This window comes from Pocillopora damicornis, chromosome 5, assembly GCF_964200805.1.
Source record: "Pocillopora damicornis chromosome 5, jaPocDami1.2, whole genome shotgun sequence".
Classification (NCBI taxonomy): Eukaryota; Metazoa; Cnidaria; class Anthozoa; order Scleractinia; family Pocilloporidae; genus Pocillopora; species Pocillopora damicornis.
The window spans coordinates 25,228,604-25,251,562 of NC_142674.1; the positions used below are offsets into that span (position 1 = coordinate 25,228,604).

The 22,959-nt window shown below is 37.4% G+C and overlaps 3 protein-coding genes across 4 annotated transcripts in view; 1 reads left to right on the forward strand and 2 right to left on the reverse strand.

The window, feature by feature from the left end:
- Positions 1-13,446, forward strand: part of LOC113664347 (E3 ubiquitin-protein ligase RNF123) — a 29,634-nt gene extending 16,188 nt beyond the window's left edge. For both annotated transcript variants that reach the window (XM_089206934.1, XM_089206935.1), the window contains exons 25-38: positions 7,057-7,131; positions 7,422-7,509; positions 8,444-8,531; positions 8,885-8,951; positions 9,563-9,586; positions 10,125-10,264; positions 10,581-10,676; positions 10,852-10,941; positions 11,374-11,449; positions 11,588-11,672; positions 11,936-12,060; positions 12,417-12,514; positions 13,084-13,172; positions 13,270-13,446. In XM_089206934.1, coding sequence (XP_089063060.1) covers positions 7,057-7,131; positions 7,422-7,509; positions 8,444-8,531; positions 8,885-8,951; positions 9,563-9,586; positions 10,125-10,264; positions 10,581-10,676; positions 10,852-10,941; positions 11,374-11,449; positions 11,588-11,672; positions 11,936-12,060; positions 12,417-12,514; positions 13,084-13,172; positions 13,270-13,369 — 1,241 coding nt within the window. In that variant the 3' untranslated portion in view covers positions 13,370-13,446. The remainder of the gene's footprint in view (positions 1-7,056; positions 7,132-7,421; positions 7,510-8,443; positions 8,532-8,884; positions 8,952-9,562; positions 9,587-10,124; positions 10,265-10,580; positions 10,677-10,851; positions 10,942-11,373; positions 11,450-11,587; positions 11,673-11,935; positions 12,061-12,416; positions 12,515-13,083; positions 13,173-13,269) is intronic.
- Positions 2,056-6,138, reverse strand: LOC113664348 (carbohydrate sulfotransferase 14). The gene is made up of 3 exons (XM_089206950.1): positions 5,903-6,138; positions 4,007-4,047; positions 2,056-3,407 (listed from the first exon to the last, which is right to left on the reverse strand). The coding sequence occupies exons 1-3, from the start codon at positions 6,006-6,008 to the stop codon at positions 2,577-2,579; spliced, it is 978 nt and encodes a 325-aa protein (XP_089063076.1). The 5' UTR covers positions 6,009-6,138; the 3' UTR covers positions 2,056-2,576.
- On the reverse strand, positions 12,678-22,821 carry LOC113664345 (mannose-1-phosphate guanylyltransferase catalytic subunit beta). Its single transcript, XM_089206948.1, has 10 exons — positions 22,567-22,821; positions 21,693-21,773; positions 20,701-20,749; positions 19,911-20,053; positions 19,046-19,204; positions 17,636-17,714; positions 16,995-17,122; positions 16,610-16,688; positions 15,763-15,866; positions 12,678-15,033 (listed from the first exon to the last, which is right to left on the reverse strand). Exons 1-10 carry the CDS (start codon positions 22,693-22,695, stop codon positions 14,902-14,904), a joined length of 1,083 nt encoding a protein of 360 aa, XP_089063074.1. The 5' UTR covers positions 22,696-22,821; the 3' UTR covers positions 12,678-14,901.
- Between the last annotated feature and the right edge of the window lie 138 nt (positions 22,822-22,959).

Genomic DNA, 22,959 nt, shown 5'->3' on the forward strand with positions numbered 1-22,959 from the left:
TCTTCCAAGTTCCAAAATAACACAACGAAGATAAAATGAGGAGCATTAACAAACATAATGTCACCCAAACAGCTTTGTGCAGCGACATCTTGACTAACCACTAAGGTCGAGGATCAAAACCTTTTTGATCGATGCTTAGCACGATTTGGTCGTTCACAGTGAGGTGAGATTAAGGTTCTGAAAAGGCGAAACACCTTGTGATTTCTTTTTTGTTAATCAAGGCTATTGTTATGTTCATCTGGCATATTAACTTCAGGGATTTCTTCTTTTTTTTTCGGCTTTTTGTAGCTTTTGTTCAAATGTGATTATACAATTTCCATAGCGCTTACTTTGACACTTCTAGGATGGTCTCAATGCGGTTAACCGATGGTCGTAAACGGCCAAAACATTCCGCCGTTAGGCGTAAAAATTGACAAATTTTAACCGTTCGTCTTAAAAAAAGTTAACCGTTAAAAAACGTTTTGGTGACGGCAATTAAAAAATATTACCCGTTAGCCGTAAAATGGCCGAAACATTTTAAGCGTTAGGCGTAAATATTGACAAATTTACCCGATAGTCGTAAAAAAGGTTAAGCATAAAAAAGTTCTGGTTTCAGCAATTCAAAGATATTACCCGTTAGCCGTAAAATGGCCAACATTTTAACTGTTATCCGTAAAAGCAATCAACCCAAAATGCTTTACACTAGTGTCTATCGAATCGTTTCTCACTTTTATTTGATTAATTCAATATATTTGTTTTCAAATTCAGAAAAGTGTAATAGTTACAAAAAAGAAAAAAAAATTCATAATCAGCTTTCTCTACGGTAGAGAGGAACCGTCTCAAGTGTGTGTCGTTCCCAACGAGTAGCTTCATAGCTCGGTCGGTCGGTGGTTACGCCTGTGTTTGGGAGGAGGTATGGGTTCGAATCCTGTAACAGCCTGAATCTTATCAGGCGTCTTTTCTGCTATTGCTAACATTACAGCGCGCCTGCAAAGGTAATTGGTTTACTTGTTTGTTTTTTTCTACTGGCTGAGAAAAATTCGTTGTGCCTTGTTTTGTTCATTTTTTGTTTATTTAGTTATTTTTTCAAGTTTTTCCCGGTTTAATTCTAAACAAAACAGGCAGATGGCTTTAATACGTGTAAAATTATGTAAGTAATGATTTACAGCGCATACGAACATATCGGGACTCCGTGAATCGCAAACGTATATATACTCTAGAAGACTCTGACAATTTTCTTTGTAGGGAAATTCGGGAATACGATTCGGTGACTTTTGATTTTGTCAACAAATGATCATTTAAGTAATTTTTACACTCAAAACCCGATACAAATTTGGACGAAAGTACGTTAATTTTCCTTTGATGTTGAGCCAAATCTATGTTTTTCCCGTGATTACAAAATATTTCAGTCAATTATTTGTGTGTTTACGGCCGTCTTGACGTCTCAATCTAAAGTAGTGTTTGTTAATTACTTCTCTCATGTTTTAGATGCATCACGGTTGTCATCGAAACGTTTTGGTAATTAGCTGTTTTATCACGTTCTTGACGAAAAGAAATAATAGATTGCTAATTATTTTTGAAAACAAAATGATAGCTATTGAATTTTTAAATCCTTAATTAAAAGAAGAGGACAAACTAAACAAAAGGAAGAAAGAAAATTGAAAGAAACTGTTATCGAAAAACAGACCGTTTTACTGCATGTTCACTGACACATTGATTTTACAGTTAGCGATAATTTTAGAAAATTTTTACATGATGGTCTTCAGCAGAATCGCCCAGTTTTGTTTACTTCCATACCGCAGCTTTTTAGGATCTACCAAGCAGTTCTGCTTTTCGCTGTTCTTTGCAAGCCGTCATGGATGCTTCTCTCTTGCATATAATTTGAAATCGCCCACGTTGAATTTCAAAAAAAGTTTGCTCAGTTTTCTTTTTACCCCTCAAAACATCCATATACCTTGGCTTTATATTTTTCGTGTCCTCGAGAGCGACGTCGCGTTTACCCTCGTTCTTTTGCTCTTATTTCGGCACCAGACTTCTGACCCGTGAGAACTCGGAAATGAGCTATTAACAACGAGACAAGCAAATGTTTTTATTTTATTTTGTTCACATCTGCCGTCACATTGTTAGGCCGTTCACTTTACTCATTTTCTGTTGTGGTAGAGAGAGTGAGTAGCGTAGCAACTCAGAGTGCAGTATTTGTGATAGGATGCTAGGAGATTTTTAAGAATAGTTGATTGCTTCGAAAAAGGATGCACGTGGACTGGCTCAGCGGATCACAGGCATCCCAAGCTCTAGTGTCGAGAAAAGGCATACGATTAATTCATGAAAGCGTTTCGCGTTGTGTGACGCGGCGTTAAGTTACGGTATTACGGTAATATGGTCGATTTACAACGATAAATATTTCGAAATATGAACATTGTACACGTGAAATAAATAAAAAAAGAAGTGAGTAAGTTTTAAATCTCACGCGGTCAAATTTTCAACGGTTCCTCGCTTAATTTAACATCGCGTCACACAACGCGTGACGCTTTCATGAATTAATCGCTTGCGTTTTCTCGAGACGTGAGCTTGGGATGCCTGTGAGCAGATATACTTTGCTATACGTTCCCTTTCGTCTTCACGCCTTGGGTGGACTGATTCAGATAAGATTTTATTGGTCCCAGATATTCATAACCAAACATCTCAAAGTCACTGCGGTATAGTTCTCCTAACTTATTGATGTACGAATGCGGGATCTGGGAATAGTACTTTAACACTTCTGATTCGCCTGTTGCTTTGTGAATTGGCGGGAAAGTGGCGCGATCGTCAATTCCCGCCTTTTTTAGCAAAAGAGGAGCATCGTCTTCCAATGTCTCTAAGTGACCAATGAAATCATAGTCGATGACGCAGGGATGGCAAAGATCCTCAAATTGGCGCCAGTGTTGATTTCGCGATATATTATTGGAAAAATACTGAATAAATTCCGCAAAACTAATGTAATTTTCCCCATTTGGATCAAAATCGTGCGGCCGAAGATCTTGGATTATGACTTGACGAATTTTTGCGGAATACCCTGGTAATTGTATAAACTTATTTTTGTATGCTGAAAGCAAGCGTTGCAATGGCTCCCGCACGAAAATAAACTTAAAGTATGTGTTCAGGCGCAGAGTTATTTCTTCTTCGCTGTATTCAGCGAGCAGTTTCCACATTTGCCAACGGCTGATTTGTCTTCGAAGTTTGCGAGTGGCAGCAAAAACTGTCTTCCACGTCGATGATGCGACCTTTGGGACTATGCAATAAAGGAACTTCAGCTCATCATCGACGGCAATGTGGACTTCCTTGGGGCTTGGATTGGTTTTAAACGAATGTTTGCTGCAATAATCTTTTAGATGTTGTTTTCGGGCTTGTTGTCTCTCTTCTGCAGTTGAACGTTGGGGCTTGGTTTTTGCCTTTTTGTGTTCAGAACAAGAAATCAAAATGATTTAGAAATGAAGATGAGATTCGTTATGATAAAAACAAAAAGAAAGATATTAAAAAGGAATCTTAAGCTCGATTTGTAGTTCTTTAATTGAGAGGTATGCTCCAAAAACCAGTGAACAAATAGATTCAAGGTTGCCGTGTGTCTGTGCAGTCAGAACGTGATTAATAATGGTAATAGGACCGAGTGGAGTCCAATTCGGTCTGTAATCATATGAGTGATTAACAAAATCGGGCGACCGCGAAGCGGGGGTCTGATTTGTAAGATTGGTGGATTAAACTGAAAGGACTAAGTATGATTGGCTGCCTCAACTGTCCGATTACAACTCTACAGAATTATTAGTGAAAAATAAAGCAGCCAGTGCACCAATCACATTTGAGGAAATTGTAATGGTTATGATTAGAACGAAAAAGTGCCTTACCACATTTCAATGTCTTCTGTGATGTATTTCTGAACAGACCCACCACAACGTGGAATTTATTTGTTTTGTTGATATGATTATCCATCTCATAATTATTAGGGGTTACAAGCTTATATAGATATTTAAAGATGTTGGTCGTTAAAGCTTACCTTCGCCGCCTGGGAATTTGATTCTTTTTGTGTGTAGAGCTCTGAAAATACATTCAACAGAATTCGTTATTGCCCCAGGGTCATTGTCCTTGTTTAAAAACCTTTAGTTATTTGTTACCCAAGTGAGATCAGAAGATCACAACTTGTTGGTAGAATCACCTCCCCTCCCATCTCCCCCCCCCTCCCCCATCATGGCAATGCGTTAAAGAGAACACAAGAACTCTAGAGGATTTAATAAAGAATAATACATGCGCATGCGTAAGTATATGCAATTTCTCTTTGAGTTGAACACGACCTGCAAGAGAAATTTCATACAAGCAACAATTTGTTATTTTGTTCATAATATAAATACCTTAGGGCTTTACTTACAATCAACCTGATAGAGTGGCGCGAAAGGCAAGTGACGTGTCAGCAGCTGATTGGCGGTATCAAACGTATGTAAAAAAAAATTATCGTTATTTTACACGTGTGTAGTTACGGTTTTTCTCAGAGCTGAAAATCCTTAGAAAAACACCGCAGTTTATTTAGTAAAACAATTTACTCTGATCTTTTAGGAAAAAAAATGTCCGAACATAATTAGGGCCAAATTGAGGAAAAACATCATAAATTATCAGAAGACAAAGCGATCGTACTTTTTAAAGTCATAAATTATAATCAATTAGTTCTGAACATGCTCTTCATTTGAAACGACTCTCTGTAAAGTTTTGCATTTGGCTTCTCCAACTGGCATTTGGACGGGCGACGTGATAAACGCGGTTTTAAAGTATCAAGCAAGCATTTTACGAACGAACACGATAACAAAAAATAGGTGAATTACCTGCAACTTTCCCTTCCTCAGCAAACTTAACGGATGATAAGGGGAATAACATTGTTTGATACATGTAATTTGTAGGAGAAAAGAAGTCGATTATATGAAGTCAATCAAACTATATCCGGGAAAAACGATTTACTTGAACATAAATCATTTTACAAGTGGAACCATAATTCTGTTGAGTTGTTGATTGTGTCACCTTCAACTTAACCTAATCGAAATCTTGTAATTTCTTACTAAGTTTTCATCGAGACATTCGGCTAAGGAAACATTTTAGTGGAGGGAGGGAGGTTAGTGAAAGAGAACGTAGGAGAGGGGAGGTAATTCAGAAAGCAAACGCAGAGAATTAGTCAGAATTGCAGTTTTGCTTTATTGCGAAAAAGTAAAATAATAAAATGAACTGATAAAAGCACACAAATCACAAAGAATGAGAGATAAGATTTTAAAATCTACCTTGCATTCATATTTGGACTGGTACGTTCTTGGCACGCATACAATAATTTTCAGATTTTGAAAGCTGTAGATTTTCAACGTCGGAGAGACCAACCGGAGACGGACAGAACTGAATATTATATTTTAACACCTTTTTGTTTTAAATCACTCTCTTCGTTGATGCTTTTTAACTGATTTCTTATTTAAACACTTTGTTTGCCCTTGAAGATAAACATCCACTTTACGATTGCCGGCCTCATATTTGTTTTTCTTTTGAGAGAAAGTTTTTCATCGTTAGAACCAGAACTTTATGATGAAATTTCAAGCTATATAGCTTTTCTTGTTTTCGTTACTTCGTGAGAGAACAGTTCGTATGCAGAACATCGGGAAACATTTGACTTCAAGCATCATTAATGACGAAATTTGCACTCATTTGATACTGTTCCTTGTGAGAATCAGTGTTGGCGAGAGAACCGTTCTTATACAGAACATCGGAAAACATTTGACTTAAAGATCGTCGATGGCGAAATTTGCACCTATTCGATACTGTTTGACTCAATGTTATATCGCTAGAAGTGTTCAGAATACTTTCGCAAGACTTTTACAGCAGCGTTCGTATTTCTTGATGGGTCATGATAGCTTTATACGCTTACCTTGCGTTTTACTAACTGTCGGTAAAATCTGTTTCGAGTTCCAGTACGAAACGATGATGAGGGAAGAGAGGAATAGAGCTGCAACCACAATGATTATTGACTTCATTTTTCAAAGTGTCCAGTGTATACAGATGGAAGAGTTTTAAATTGTCTTTGTCATAAATTATCTTTTAGCATTTGCATAATTATCAAATCGCCTAGGTAGCAGGTCAGAATAGTGTCGCCTTACCAGTGAGTGCAGTAAACCTTGTCTTTTCTTATATCACTCGTGGGATGAAATCATGTTTTCAAATTTAGTTTAAAATCTTTAAAACTTTTCGTTTAATTAAATCGTTGGCTTTTCCGACCGGAGAATGATTTGAGCAGTTTAAAAACAAAAATACCGAAAAAATACCGAAATTGATATGGTTGAACAGATGGTTCCAGAGCTTTATTTTGTGGGACGCGTAAATCTCTGATTGGCTCTTATGATATGGCCCGTTTTCCAACAGACCATGATTAAGCGAAGATTTTCATTTTAAAGAAAAATATTGATTAAAACACTTCTTTATTCTTTCTCCTGCTTTGGAAAATCAGTAGTCTATAGTGTTTGAATCGAAGTTGCGTAGAAAATGGTTAATCAAAGGAAATTCTTAACTTAAGGATTTGTAGCCCGCGCAACAGGTGCAGTTCTCCCGAGCAGTCGATTAAAGCGCTGAGCTCTGTGAACGCGAGTAGTACGCGCGTGAGATATCAGGCACTGTTGTAGCTCCCACAGACGTTCGCTTGAGCCGTTGTGGTAATCTCGTACCATTGGTTAATTGTACCATTCGATCAGTTGTTAGTTAGGGTTCGTATTTTTATTAGAAATATACTTGTTTAAGAGTTAACAACGGGAGAGCCTCGTGTTTTTGTTTAGTTTTGGTAACATCCAGCGGCACATTATCGTGGCCCCACACTTTACCAAATGTCTTTTGCTAGTAATGATGACAATAATAATGATAATAGTAATGATGATGATGATGATAATAATAATAATAATAATGATGATGATAATCACGATAATAATATATAATGTAATGTAATCTTTTCATAATTTTTTTTTAATCGCATGATTCTTGTTGTGCGTTGTTTATAGATAGACATTACATATTTTATATTTATATATTTCCCAGAGTCAAGTGACACTCTTCAAAAAATGGCGGCCTTTTTGTGTACACACTTCATCGACCAAAGAATTATCAATCCAGGTGTGTGAAATGACTGCAAAATGACAGCATATCTGTGCCCCCTACCCTCCCTCCACACACACACACACATCGCAAGGTTCTCCCCCTCTCCTTTCAGGAAAACCATCTGCCTTCGTGCATGGGCGCTATCCGTTCTTCGTTTGTCTCTCTGATAATCGTTCCCTTTTTGTCTTTTTCAATCCGTGATCCTAGCTTCTTGTCTGTCTTAGCACACAGAATCTTCTCCAATCTGCTCGCAAGCCTTGTAACGTAGGGCGAATGAGCCATGATTAATTGCTTTGTCTCTCTAGATTTACGGGATATTATCATACAAGCCTTAGCTGCGTTTGTTTGTTACCCAGACAGTCTGGAAGCGGTGGAGAACATGCCAGAAACACTGTGAGTCACTTTGTGATTATTCTTTAGAAAAGGAGATCTCCTCGCCCCACCATACTGCTAAGCCTGTATAAATATTATATCTTGAGTGGCTAATCAATGAATGATAACAAACAAGGTCAAAGCAGGGATTAATACTGGCAAAAAGACGCCATAGGGGCGCGAAGATGGCGCTCGTGAACGCCAAGTCGCGATTGGTTTAGATTTGCATCTGATTGGCTTACAACCAGGCGCAAGTTTACAGAGCGAAGTGAAGCGAATCCCATGAAATACCGAATTTATTTGACTTTCAATTTTACCCTCAGGTATCGCTTTAGTTGCTCATCATGAATGAAACTCAGTTAGAAAGTATTCCCGAAACACTTTGATCCACATGATTTTCTCGTGTTGGTAAAAAAAAAAAATTTAAAAAATAATAATAAAGAAATGGTGAAAAAAATTGTAATAATATGTTACAAATAGGCTTGTGATGAATTTTCACAAATTGCCTCATCATGCATATTCTTTGGCCAAGTCAATTATAAAGGAATTTTTGCATCTGATGTCGATTTGCTTTTAAGAAAAGGCGAAATGCGGTGAATTTGATAGGCAGTAGAACCCAGCTCAAATGAAGTATACAGCGTATCCAGTGCTTTTAAGACCAACACCTGGAAATTTCTCTCTTGTTTATTTGACTTTTTTTTTCTTTTTTTTTCTGAAGAAACTGTGGTGCTGTGTTGGTGGGAAAGTATAACAGGGTAATTTAGTATTATCAACTGAGTTGATAGCGTAAATTGGCCACTGTAAATAGTAAAGCTGACGTTGCGTGTGTTAGCCCTCGGTCAGAGCGATTGATGAAAGGCTAACGCTCGAAACCTCAGCTTTGAAACTCTTTGCGGTGGCCAACTTACGTTATCGACTCAGTTGATGATACTAAATTACCCCATTTGATTTTTAGGTTGGAAAAGGCTATCCGATCCCTCATGGCTGCTTATGATAAGCGATCGTGGGTGCAAACGACTTGGATTCTGGTGCGAATATGGAAGGTTAGAAAAATATGATACAAAATGGAAGTTATGAGTCAAAGGGCAAAAAACGAAAGTGCGTCAAAAACTTTTTGTAGCTTATCCCGGTTTGTATAACAGGAAACAAGAAGGAGTTTCTTAAAGCTGTAATACATTTTGCTTTGAATTGAATAGTTTTTAACGAGCATTTTCAAGATCAGAGTGAAATTTAAAATGTGAATTAGGAAATGAGAAACGAAGAAAAATTAGTGTGGATTTCAATGTATGATGAGACTCGTTAGTGAATTTCTCAGGTGTGAGCGCGCTGCCGATGAATTATTTTTCTTTGTCTTTTTGGTGTTCTCGTGATCCATCGCTTTTCTTCGTCGTGTCAGGGTTGTGGATTCGCTTTTCGTTACACCAGCTCACCAGATGTCATCACACTTGGACTCCCAGAACAAGGTAAACCCTGTCACAATCTATTCACCAGTTAATTGACTTTTTTGTTTATTGAGGGAAATTTACATCATGTGGTGGCTATTTTGTCACATAACTACAGACTAAACTCACGAATCATAACTTTCTTTAGTGATAAACAGCTAGGATTATCAGCCAGTTTCTACTTTATTTAACCTTATTCTTAGATAAAATCTACATACGAGATTGACTCTCGCAGCTCTTGGAACTCATTCCAGTTCCCTACCCCGCCTTCTCCCCAGCCTCTCCGTTAGATTTAGGTGAAAGTTTGTCAGTACCCTTTGCAGTACCCATAAATAGTTCGTAACGATTTCCCAGCTATTGCAATGATACCCAATAATACTTTTTAACCCAAAACCATAGTAATCTTAAGAAGCCAATCAGAGCTCCATGTGAAAACAAAGAAACTGCCAAAAGCGCGGGAAAATGCGAGGGTTAAAGTCGCAATTGGTTTTAGTTTCGAATCTGATTGGTTGAGAAAGTGACACAAGTTTCTGAGCCAATCACAAAGCAAGGTAAAGTAAAACTAAAGCGATCCTGCACTACTCTCGACACTCAATTGAAATTTGCTGAACACTCTTATCACTTATTTTCAGGTCAGCAACGTGCCAGTCTCCAGCGTAAGTACTCGGAATCTTTTTCCTGAATTTTTAAAATATATATATATAGGGTCAAAGTCAGTATCCCCTACTTACCTACTTATGTCTAGAAATGCACGCAGAAACGAGAATGGCAGATTTGACGAAATTTCGCCAAACCGAGTGAATGTAAACAGATTTGACGATTATAGCGGATTATTGTCAACTTCGTCAAAGTGGAACCAGCTTGGCGTAATTCACGATTTTGACGAATTTTTAAGTAAGGGGAAGGAGTGCAGTTACTCAGATACTGACATTGATCCATATGTAGCTTAGAAGGCCAAATATCAGAGGAAGGGAGTGATCCTAACAACAAGGGCAATCCTCATATATGTATTTTTAGAGGGCGGCTAGCAATTATGTGCAAAGTTTTACAACGCACGCGCAGAGTTAGTGTTCTGCTGTTCATTAATTTTTTTTTCGTCATGTCCTCGTTGCTGTGTCCATTTTGACTTGAGTAAGATCCCTATTAAATTTTGAATGTACCTGACGTGTTGCTTAAATATTTGACTTATTTCAGCTCCTCATCCTTCTAAGAAATGCCAGCAGCAGTTTGGTCAACTTTGCGTCAAAGACAATCAACTGGCAAGCGAATTTCTCAACGGCCTGTTAAATCAGCTGAACTGGTCATTTTCAGAGTTTATTGGAATGTTGCAAGAGGTGGGCCAATTTCAAAATACCTCAGATTTAGGCTGCTGAAGACACCAGATTGAGATATGCAGAGTTAAGCCTTAACTGGTGATCCTGTCTTGTTTTTTTTTTTGAGCTGGGGGGAAGGGAGAAGGAAGAACTGTTGGGGGGGGGGGAGGGGGGTTAACATGAAATGAATAGCATCCCACGGGCAATTGCAATATTCCCTAGTCGTTAATTTTCACCGGTGTGGATCATATAACGAACGGCACGATACGATGCACCTCTCAGAAATTTTCTTTTTGTGTAAAACTTTCTCAAATACTTCCCTTTCTTGATTAATCAGATCCAACAAGCCACTCATCAAATGGAGACAGTTTTGGATTCACGACAACTGCGAACTTGTGCAGTGTGTTTTGATTTGACTGTCGGGTTAATGCGGGTAAGTGAAACACCCCTGTACTCCTACGCCTTCTTACATATTCCAAGGTTTTTAATTTTTTTTTCATTCTTATAGGAACAGAAATGAAATGAGCTTCTGATTATTCCAAAAAGTCAGTGTTAAAGTAATTATTTACCATATTTTTAAGTTAAGACGCTGCGATTTCTTTCTGTAGGTGTTGGAGATGGTTGCAACAGTTGCTCCGGAAGTCTTTACAGACTGGAAACGGCAGTCCGCTGAGCTGCACATTGCTCGGCTTTTTCAGGTATCACAGAGTCAAAGACTATAAAAATAACTGACCTTGTGGGGTTTAATCCTCTGCAGTCTGTGGTACATAAAATCAAAGCCTCTTCACAACCAAAGCTGATTGTGCGAACTCGATAGTGTGTATTTCTGCCCATCCAAAATATTTCATGGGCAATCTACGTCTTTGTTAAGTTCTATGATAATTTTAGACTAATTTGTGCTTCATTCTAAAAACTAATCAGTCCATAGGATACTGAACGAACATGTAACTCATTAGCTATTGGTATCCATGAACAGAAAACAAAAAAAATGACCCTCTAATAAAGGCGTGTTCTTATGAAGAGCCCCCTTGCTACTTTTTATCCAAAGAAAGTCCTTCTTCGCTCATGTTCCTTTTCCCTCGATGTTGTTGAAAACTGTCATTAATAATTGTTTGCTTTTATGTTTCCAGCTGCTAACTCAGGTTCTGAATCGAGTGACGGCCGGTTCAAACCTCTTCGAGAATGTGACAAGACTTCATTTACCTGGTAACGTTATCAGCTGTTTTTGTTTTGAATTTAAGTTGCAATTCACTACTTTCCCATTCACTAGAACTGAATGGACGGAGAGCTAACTTATTCAATTCATTCGTTCAATCAATCATTCATTCATTTCTATTTCCTCAGGACTAGAAACTGTCGACCGGTTTCCCATTCTCGGTGCTGTGACAGGAATCTTGCTGACGCTGTTGTTGGATGGCACAATTGAAAGGTGTGAATAGTTTTGACGAAGAATCAACGAGCCAAACGCCTGGTTCTCAAAAATTCAATGCTTCAGATCTGTTCTCGTTGTTATTGCTTTCGTTCTTTTATTTTCGGGGGGAGGGGGTCGCGACACTTCTCGAGACTTTATGTCACAGATATCATTGCGACTAGTTTAACTTGTGTGTCACTCTGTACACTTGTTACACGTTTTGTTATTATATTGGTTTTTGAAATGTTCATACTGATTGTGCGCGTCTTTCTTTTTTTCAGTAAAGAGAGAGCGACCTCCTCCCTGTTGGCAGAACCCGGTTACAATCTGGACACCGTCTGCTTTTTGGTTGGAGGCAAATCAGTCGCTGTTGAAGCTACAAAACCAAAATTCTCCTTCAGAACAAGTACTGATGACAGCTATATATAATTTTCAACACTAATCTTTTTAACTTAAAAATATGAAAAGCTTGGTGATGGGAATGGAAAAATTAATCCGCTCATCCGCTAGTGGGTGTTTTTTTAACCATTTAGCACCAAATTTCTTAACTAGCTCACCAAGAAATGTGCACTACATGGACTGGAGAATTGCTATGTAGAGGGGTTCGAGGTTAGCCAGAATTCACTAATGTCGGAATCGCAGTCGGATTCGTTGTCAGAAGCGCAGGCGTAAATCGAGATTTTTATTTGGAGGCAGGTTAGCAATTTATTGGAGTCGTAGGCCATCGATTTGCCAGGAAACTCTTTTGTTTTCTTTGTGTAGTGATAAACAAAGATGTTACACCCGAGGAGGTTCAACGAGTCGATGATCTGGTATCACATCTTGAGAGTCAGGGCACAGAGTATGGGCTCCAAACACAGGTATTTTAGGCTTCTCGTGAAATCATAACAATCAAAGACCAACAACCAGAGAGACTTTCGAACAATGACTCGCCTGATGGCGACGTGAATGTTGTGTGCAATAGTCGATTATTTTCGCTGAGCCTGAGGAGAATGGTTGTTCGTTCATTCATAAATTCTGTTGTGATTATTAAAGCAATTGTATTTTCCTTTTACTTTTCATCAAAAACATTAATTCTTGCTCAAATGTTTATTTATTACATGAATAAAAAAAAATCGCTCGCTGGACATTTTGAAGTGTGTCACTCAATTTAATATTATATATGATGTCATCTTCGAACGATCAGAGTGCGTGCTTCTCTACGTTACCTAATAATTCATTGTGGTTCGAAATTGAAGTGGTGGCCAAGACAGATGTAACATTTCTGTTAAAGTTAAAAAATTAGTGCGTTTTATTGTGCATATTGCCTGTTAGTCGAACCATTTTAAAATGTGTATTGGTAAGTATTTGCCAGCTCACATTTGGTAAATATAAACCATATTCGTATTAAAACTTGGCATCTTAGCACAATTTTGTCCCCTCTCTCCAGGAGTCCGTAGACGTTGACGACCTATGTCCTATTTGCTGTGCGGTCAAAGTTTCCGTCAGGTTCATCCCGTGTCTGCACGTGTCATGCAGGTGGGTATCATGTGGAAAGACAGGCATGTTATTTTGAAAAAGCCCTGAAACTTAAGAATTCTTTTCGATGAAAATGGAGTTTACTTTCTGTTTGCAGATCCTGTATCTCTCGCCATCTTATGAACAACAAGGAATGCTTCTTTTGCAAGCACATCGTTAACGAATTGGAGGATATCACCAGCGAGGAGGCTGTCTAACAGTAGTGAAATGTAAAAATTGTAGAAAGAACGTTGCTGATGTTTAGTACTGAAATAAAGCTAGTTTTTGGTTTTGATATATGGATATATTATAAGGCTCGAAATTATGGCCAGTCAACAGAAAATGTCCCGTTAAAGAAACGATTTTTCCGGTCAACTCCTAGGATGGCGGAACATTTTGTTCGATTGTTTACAAATTTAAAGAAGAATCCAATAGGTAAACAAACCCTTCAAGCGAAAGTCCCCCAGTCCACGAGGGTTTTGCAAAAGTGACATAAAAAGTGTATCACTATACCAAGATTGCCAGTTCCACTTGTGTCTAGTCTCCTTCGCAGCATTTGTTTGGTCTCGTCACACAATGTTCTCTCATGTATTGCGTGACGAAACCAAACAACGGCTGTGAAAGAAACTTATGTACTCACGTATGTCATAAAATCCACGATTGACTCAGTAAACTTCTATTATAAAAACAAAACAAAACAAAACAAACCTTTTTCGCCTAAAAAAATCACAATAGTCCAAGAAATAAAATTTGACTCTCAAACAATCGACCGTTCGTTCACTTTGTCACTTTTCACGAGTAATACTTCAGTGATTCACACAAGGTATTGCAAAATCCTTCCCACATTAAACCAAGTACCCAGTATGTCTAGCATCATTTTTATGCGAATAAATTACGGAAGACTACCCGGTGCTGTGTAACAGCGAAAATAGAACACAAATCGATAAAATCGGACACTAGCCGGTCTTAAGATCGAGACGCTAATGTGTGTCTATATTCAGATTTTAGATACTAGTGTCTAAATTAATCGAAATTAATAGTCTTAATTTGGATTTAAGACACTAGGATCCGAACTAAAACACTGGTGTCCAAAATCGGACACTCAAGTCTAAATTCGACCAAAGTCGGCTACTAATATCCAAATCCAAAATCGGCCACTAGGGTCCAAAAAACCAAAAACGGCCGCTTCTGTCCAAAATCCAAAGTCGGCCACTGGTGTCCAAAATCCAAAATCCAATTAATATTTATTTTACCTATTTTTTATCATCATTATTTTATTTATGTTTTTGCGCCCCACCCACCCTGCAAAGACCAATACTACGCCCATTACTCCCGGTCGATAAAAAATAAGGTCTGGAAAGTTGGAATACCCTTAGAATGCGTTTAATTAACTGACTCTTCACTAATAGTTCACTGACTGGATGTCTTTTTTCGAAAGTTCTAAAACTAGATCTACACTCTCTTACCGGGTCACCAGTAAGATTCACATTTTCAGCCCTTTTCCAGGAGCTCAGTTTTTAAAACCAGGCGCGATAGAAGACGGAACGATGGTAGCGCAGAAAAAAAAAACCGGGGGGGGCTTGGGTCGGTACGCAGCTCGACTCAGATCTCCCTCGTTCACGCTCCGCCTTTACTATCGCACCGTTTACTCCATTTTAACAACCTGCGCACCTGGAACAAGTTAATATTTAAAAAACCTCAATACCAACATATAGTTTAAAGAATTTTTTCATAACTGCTGATTTCCTATTTACATAATGATTTGCGGTTCTGGTGAGGAGTCTGAGATAGATTTGTGGGGTAGAATTCGCCCGCCATTGATATACAATTCGTCTTTAACTATAACATCTTCTCCAAGTACTGATACTCCTTCCATACGAACCTACAACAAGACATATGAGGGTATCATTACATGCAAACCTTGGGTTAGAAAAAAAAAAACTGGGAATATAACTTGGATCATTTTATCATTCCTCGAAAGCGCTTTCTGCAGAGTCGCGTGAGCAGTAACCTTTGAAGAGTGATTGACATCTAATTTCTTCTTACGATACCATCCCCAAATCACACATTAAGGTCACGAGAATGAAGGAAACGATCACCAATTGAAAAAGCTATTGATTCTTAAATAAATTCTCCTTGTCAGCGCCTTAGGAAATGTCAAGAGAACAGTATGGAGAATATGCATACTGATTTTAGGGTAAAAAGGGTTAAGCAAAATCTATAACCCTTTCAGGGCACTTTTTGGCTTAGGGTAGTCGTAAGAGAGAACCAAACAAAACCATAACGACCAATCAAAACAGAAGAAGAATGTTCCAAGGAGCCCATGAGATGTAAGATTGAAAACAAGCAAGTTCTCTGCAGCGTGGAAAACGCGGGTGTAACTGAGTCGCGCTTGTTTTTGTTTGTTTGCTTGTTTGTTTGTTTGTTTCGCTCCTGATCGGTTTGCAATGGACGAATCGTAGGGCAATGTAAACGCCAACGCCAATGTAATTCCGGATTATTTACGCCGTTCAGTCAAAAATTTCTATAGTTTTTACCTCCCTAACACCAGTTTTTTTTTCAAAGTTCATTTTCTGTTAGCAAATGTGTCAACATATCATTTAAAACCTACCCATTGTCCTACAACTGATTTCCAGCCGATAATGGCCGAGTGAATCCATGAATGTGATCTAATGACAGCTTCTTGGAGAATCGTGCAACGTGAAAGACACGCCCCTGACATGAAGTTAAACGAGATATGAAGTTAGGTTTGGAGTTAGTAAAGCTTTATGTAAAACAAGTACAGTGTTTACAGCGGTTTGATTTCGTTTTGTTTCTGATCGATTGAAAAGTAGTACAAGTTAGGTACATGTAGAAATTTGACCGTGAAAAGTAAAACTGTACTAAAGCATTCTAGGATTGTTTTCCATACTCACTGCCAGAAGGAAACATAGTCTAGTGGAAGGCGCGTAAGATTCGTAATCCTGAGTTCTCGGATCCGAGTTCCTCTCTGACTATAAGCAGATGCATTGATGACCATCTGGTTGACCTCTTGCTGGCTTTCATTCGTGTTAAGTTCGATTTGTATCCTTTTTTTCCAGTTATTTGTCGGACTGTTTTTTTAATCAGTGGGCCACAAGGAAATTACTGGGTCATCAGTGTTTGTAACACCCTTGAAAAATTAAGTCATTCGTGTCGTTTCAATTTTGATAAGTTTTTATCGTCTCTTTCATTATTTTTGTTATCGTTATACCGTAAAATTCCAGTACATCTTGAAGTTATTCTCATGAATCTGGCTTAAAAGTCAAACTACCCAAATCTAAAAGAGAGTCACTGGCCCCTGCAGCCATGCAATTTTATCACGCAGTCATACGGTGTCACGCGATACTTTTCAGCATAATTCCTCTCGCCGTGAATGTCGCACGGTGCGACTGCTTGTGTGCAAAAATTTGCCTATTACTGTACGAAAAATTTCCTACCATCCTGAATGACAGCCCCTGGTCCAATGACTACATTTGGTCCTATTCGGCAGCCGTCTCCTATTTTAGCCGTGGGATCCTGAACGAAACAGAGAAATCAAAAAACAAGACTCTTAAACGCGTTACCTCCAAGATGTGATTAACATGAAACTTCTCCCTACAATATTCATACATTCTCCAATAAACAGGCGATGAGAGAACTCAAACGTATCAGGTAGAATTTTTTCCTGATTTAACGCCAACTCTCAAAACTAATTTACAAGGAAATGTGGAGCAGCTAGAGGGGAGAATTAACAATCAGATCTTGGAAGTTAAAGGGTTAATATGGAGAATAACGGCTTCAAAAGCAATCAGAAGAGGATGGAAACATCACAAGATAACTCACCACTAAGACATTGCCAATAATTCCTGGTCCTTCATGCAGACGGTCTGGGTGTTTTTGTCGCAAGAAGTGGAGGAACAATCCCATTCCAATCAGGAAATCCCTAGGTTGACCTACATCCATCCAAAAACCTGTCACGACGAAAATGTTATTCAGAATTTAAGACAGAAGGAGGGGGGTTAGACGAAGGAGGAGGGGGGAGAGGACGACAGGGGGAGGGGGGAGAAGGGAGGAAATTTTTAGGAAGAAATTATTTCAAAAAAATTTTTTTCTGGCAGGTCATGAATAATGGAGTAGATGATAGGAAGAAAGGGCGGTAACTCAATTATTACAACATTTAACAAATAGATTTCAAGTTGCCGTGGGTCTGTTCAGTAATAGATCACGGAGGACGTCAAAACGTGTCAAGAACAAAAAATGTTCTTACCACATTTTGACGTCCTCTGTGATCTATTACTGAACAGACGCACGGCAACTTGGAATCTATTTGTTTTATATAATAAAGAATTGAAATATACTGAAAAAAAATTTTAATGATGGCGTCATCCATACGTCTGTCCTTCAATAGATCATAAGTGAGAACCAATCAGAATGCGTGCATAACTGAGCTTATTATATAGCTGAAAATAGATCACTGAAAGTACCTGGAAGGTCGAATGCAAATAGTTCATCCTCCTGCGCCATTTTTGGAAATATCTCTTTCTCAATTGACGTTGGTCTGAGCTACATGGAGTAAAGGAAAGAAATCAAGACCACATGTAATTCATCCAATTGATTACATGGAAAATGCTAAATAAATGTCATTCCTGTTTTGTCATTCTAACAAAGTTTTTAATAGATCAGTTTTTAAGAGAGTATCCAAACCAATCCAGGATTACATTGACCAAACTCAACTTTTCTTTGTGATTGGTCCAGAAAACTCGCACAAAATTCTCGACCAACCAGATGCAAAACTACAAACAATCACATCTTGGTCAATCGTGTTTTCCTGCGTTTCAAGCAGCCTGAGTTCTCATCGACCCATGACCATGTAAACTTTGGTTATGAGTGGTTGTTAGGAATGCCAAGTGGCTTTGGTTTTTCAACGCTCTATCGAAAACTGCTGTATCACATGCCTTTAACCCTCTAACTCCCATGAGTGACCAAAGCAGAATTTCTCCTTACAATATAAATACAATATCAACCAGATAAATGTTGAGAATAAAGAAAAATATCAATTTGGGCATAATTAGTTGATCAAATACTAAATTATTTGAAATACAATTATAGGGGTTGTATAGTTGACAGTAAGGAGAATTCCACATTTGATCTAGGACTTATAGGGTTAAATGTGATTTTCCTGATGTAACCAGATATGCATTACATGCTTCCATCAGTCTTTGTCATTAGCAGTAACCATGTCTTGCGTCAAATTTTAGCACTATGCAAGCCTGTTGAAGATGTGCTTTGATTTTTTTTAAACAATATTTTATGATTTGCTGAATCATCAGCCAACTTCCTGAATGAGAATTATTTTATATTTCTACCCCTGAAATAATTTTTTGCTCTAGCCCTCTACACCCTAACATCATTATGCAGATTCTCCATACTGTTCTCTATACATTTCCTACAGTGCTGATGAGGAGAATTTGTTTAACAACCAAAACCTTCTACAGTTGGTGATCATTTCCTTTGTTTCTACAGTTGGTGATCATTTCTCTTGACCTTAATGTGTGATTCAAGAGTGATATTGTAAGGAGAAATTAAAAGCACATCATTCTTAAACGTCAAAGGGTTAACCCTCTAACTCCCTGATCAAATTTGTAATTCTCCTTACTGACAGCCATACAATTCTTATCATGTTAGTTCAGAGAATTTAGTATTGGATCAACCAATTATCCCGAAAGTGATATTTTTCTTTATTCTCATCACTCATCTGGTTGATAGTGTATTGACATTGTAAGGAGAAATTCTGTTTTGGTCACTTGTGGGAGTGAAAGGGTTAACAGTCACCCTTCCACCCCTTAGATGAAATATCAGACACATCTGTTTGTGTTAGAGAAACATTATCTCACCTCAATTCTTGATAACATCTTTGGGTTAAATATGTACAAGCCAGCATTTATTTTGTTTGACACATAAACTTGTGGCTTTTCCACAAACTTGTCAATCCGTCCTGTTTTGGCGTCATAAACAACCACACCATATTTGGAAGGTTCTTCAACTTTAGTGACCTGTTTTTGTGAAAGATAAAATTAATCCAACTGCCCAATACATAGTGAATTTTGGCATTCTTTAATACACTGAATTAATATGAAGACTCTAAAAGATTCACATACTGAACAAAAATGGGGAAATGTTCTGGGAAAAAAAAGAAGCAAAATGAAGTGTAATAAGTCATAAGGCAAGTGGCTCAAGACCACTGGTATTTATCAAAGAGGCGAGTTTCTAAAGAAACCATGACACTGTGTTGGTGGGGGATTGTAAATTGGCCACTGTAAAGAGTTTTTTTAAAAAAGCTGATGTTTCAAGAGTTAAGCCTTCCTCTGAGCAAATGACTAAAGGCTAATGCTTGAAACATCAGCATTTAAACTCTTTATGGTGGCCAATTAATGCTACCAACACAGTTGATAATATTAAATTACCCCGTTATACTGGTGTTTATCCCTGAGTGCAAGTCCCAGTTGGGATCATGATAATTCAAGTGTTTCTCATCACTTTTCTGCTTGATATTGTATTGATATTGTACAGAGAAATTCTATCTTGGTCACTCATGGGAGTTAAAGGGTCAATTTTCTTACCAATACACAACAAAAAAGTCAATCAACATGTGTGTACAAATAATTTTCTCTCAATTTCTTTTTCTCTTTTAAATCAAAGTATAAATTTTCTGCGATGAAAAAACTGACAGTTCAAATTCAAACAGATATCAGAACTTACCACTATTGTACCCTCTTTGCCATGATCTCGGTGGAATTTTAACATTTGTTTAAAAGGGAAGTCACACACAACATCACTGTTTAACACAAAGAAAGGCTCCTCATCAACTGTGAGGTGATCTCTAGCTAGGGCCAAGGGACCAGCTGAAATGAAAAATTCTGATTAATTTTCTGCAAATAATTGCATTTTCACTTTCAGAGAAACTTCACAGAGGTGGTACCAGTGATTGTAAAGCCTTCCAGTCCCACAATGTCAAGATTATTTCTTGTTACTGTATGCCATACAATTCTTGTAAAATTACAGATCAACTAATGGATATTTTTCTTTATTCTAATCACATATTTACTCAAGATATTGCATTGATATCATAAGGAAAAATTCTGTCTTGAATCTTTGACACATGGGAGTTAAACAATTAATAAACAGTTCTCTACAGTAACCCTCAGAGACGTATGACCACAAAATATTAACAGCACATTTAGTTAACTGAATCACCCAATTTATGGTTTTTTGTTTTTCTGTTCTTCTTTTTTCTTTCTATATTTTTTCATTTTTTCTCTGTTTTTCTTTTCTTTTCCTTTTTTTCTAGCCTTTTGTTTTTTGTTTTTTTCTACCTTTTTTCCCCTTTTTCACATTTTTCTTGTTTTGTTATATTTTTTGTTTAGTTCTTTTGTTTTGTTTTTGATGGTTAATTTGTCTACCAATTTTAAAAATATCAACTAACATTTTTTTGGTAAGCACACAACAAAAGAAAGCTGTTATATGGTGGACACTATCATATTAGTCTTACCAGTTCCTAAAGGCTCTTTTTCTTGTGAAATTGTGATTGTAATTCCTAGCTGTAAAAAAGGAAAAAAGGAAGAAAATACAGAAGCTTTAATCGAGAAACATTTAAAAAAAACTGCATTAGGGCTAATGCGACGGCAATAGCAAGATCATAAAAAGTGCTATATCCCCATGTATGTGGTGGTGAGTTGCAAAACAGAAAAAAAAGGCAAAGAGGGGATTTCATTTATGATATGAGACAATACTTTTAAGTTAAGTCAGGCTGGACTGGAAAATGTTTAACTCTTGGTCAATGATTAACGGCCAAATATTTTTCTTTCCAGCCCTTCCAATCAGTCAATAAGTCCATATCATGTAGGGGCTAAGAAACTTCTTCTTTTTGGCCTTTACAAATCTGGCGAACAAACTAGGTATTGTTTCCAGGGTCTTGTATCTAAAACAGAGTAACTCATTGTAATGCAAGTTTTAATTGGGGTTGGTTTTTAAGATCTTAAACTGGGTTAGACCACCATGACTGCATGCCTGGTTATAATATTTGCTGTATTATAGGACTTCTGTCTCCAAATCTAAGATGCAGCTCTGTGAAGTAAATAGATCACAAAGCTTTCAATTTGTTTAGCATAGGGTGGTGAAATAAGCAGATTTGTTTCAAACAGACAAGCTGTTTGAAACCTCCAGAGGGACATTACTGTCTAAACCTCTCTTAAACCCTTTAACTCCCAAGATCTGATCATCAATTCCCCCCTCTAGCTGCAACACATTTCTTTGTAAATCAGTTATGAGAATTTAGTGTCAGATCAAGATAACAACTTCTGCATGATAAGTTGGAGTTTTCTCAATACCTGTTTGCAGGATAATGTATGGATATAATAGGGAAAAGTTCATTTTAGTCACTTCTGGGAATTAAAGGGTTAAGCTCCCCAATCCCAGGTTTTTATATTTACAGTTGACATTCTCTCATAACTATGGGAGGAAAATGTGTGTGTTTTAACTTACCCTATCTTCTTGTTGTTTCATGGCTTTTTCTAACATTTCTGCACGGTAACTGACTGCAAGAATGATATGTTTCACTCCAGCCTTTCAGGAGGTAATAATTGAATGATCAGATGAAAATCATGCACACCTTTAGAAGAGCAACCTCTCATGTCTAGAATTTTAATAATCTGAAAATCTACTCTAACACTTTCCCCTTACTATTTTCTTGAAAATAAAAGGAATTTTTCGTTATGTCAAGTGACACCCTCCAGCTGATAGAGTCATCAATTCTCATAGCCAGTTTGAAGGACGATGTATTAAAATTATGACAAGAAGTGACATGATATTCATTAAGAGTAAATCTGTTCAGTTTTCATAACAGAGAATACATTGTTGACCTAAATAACAAAATTACACAGGATTTTCAGTTCAAAGATGATAGAGAGAAATCAGAGAGAAAGTGAGTGCATAATCAGAGTGCATGTTTCTCTGAGAATCCTAATAAGAGATTTATTTAGGGATACAATGTTTTAACAAAGTATCTACTGTTTTTGATGTCAATGAATAAGGAATTTAACCTGAATTTGGTTCTTGAAGTGATTTCTCTTCAATCAAATAATATTCTAACGACTTTCAATTGAAAAGAAGGAACAACAAAATATGTACGATGGCTCGAGTAGTATTATTCCCTCCACATATTCTAAGGGGCCCATATTCAAAGCAAAATTATACTTGAGAAAAATTCCCCAACACTCGATCAAATAAGAGATCAGTGTCATTTTTGCTGAATAATTTTATTATTTGCGCATCTCATCCTTGAAAAATCAGCGTGGAACGAAATATTCGACGGTAATTTAAGCTACTCACTTAAAATCCCGTGATCAAGCCAACTCACCTCAGCTAAGGCTTCAACTTGATGCATTACCATTGGTTTGTTACAAAACTCGACTAATGGCTTGGGTTTTGACAACGTTAGCGGCCGAAGTCTTGTACCATATCCTCCTACGAGTATTAGAGCTTTCATTCTCTCAATCTAATCGACCGTTAAACGATCCTGGAACTAAAAAACATGAAAGGTTATGGAAAATGAGAATGTTAACCCCACGAAGCGCCTTGCAACGTGTCGAGCAGTTTCTTGTAAGAAGAGTTTATTATTTGATCATATCAGGTACAAAGATTGATCGAGAGTAAAGAAGGGGAAATGTTGATTTTATTTTATCTTACTGCATTGAATATAAGACTTATAGCCTAGGTTGAAAATAAGAGGTCTTTTTAAGGAATTTTGATT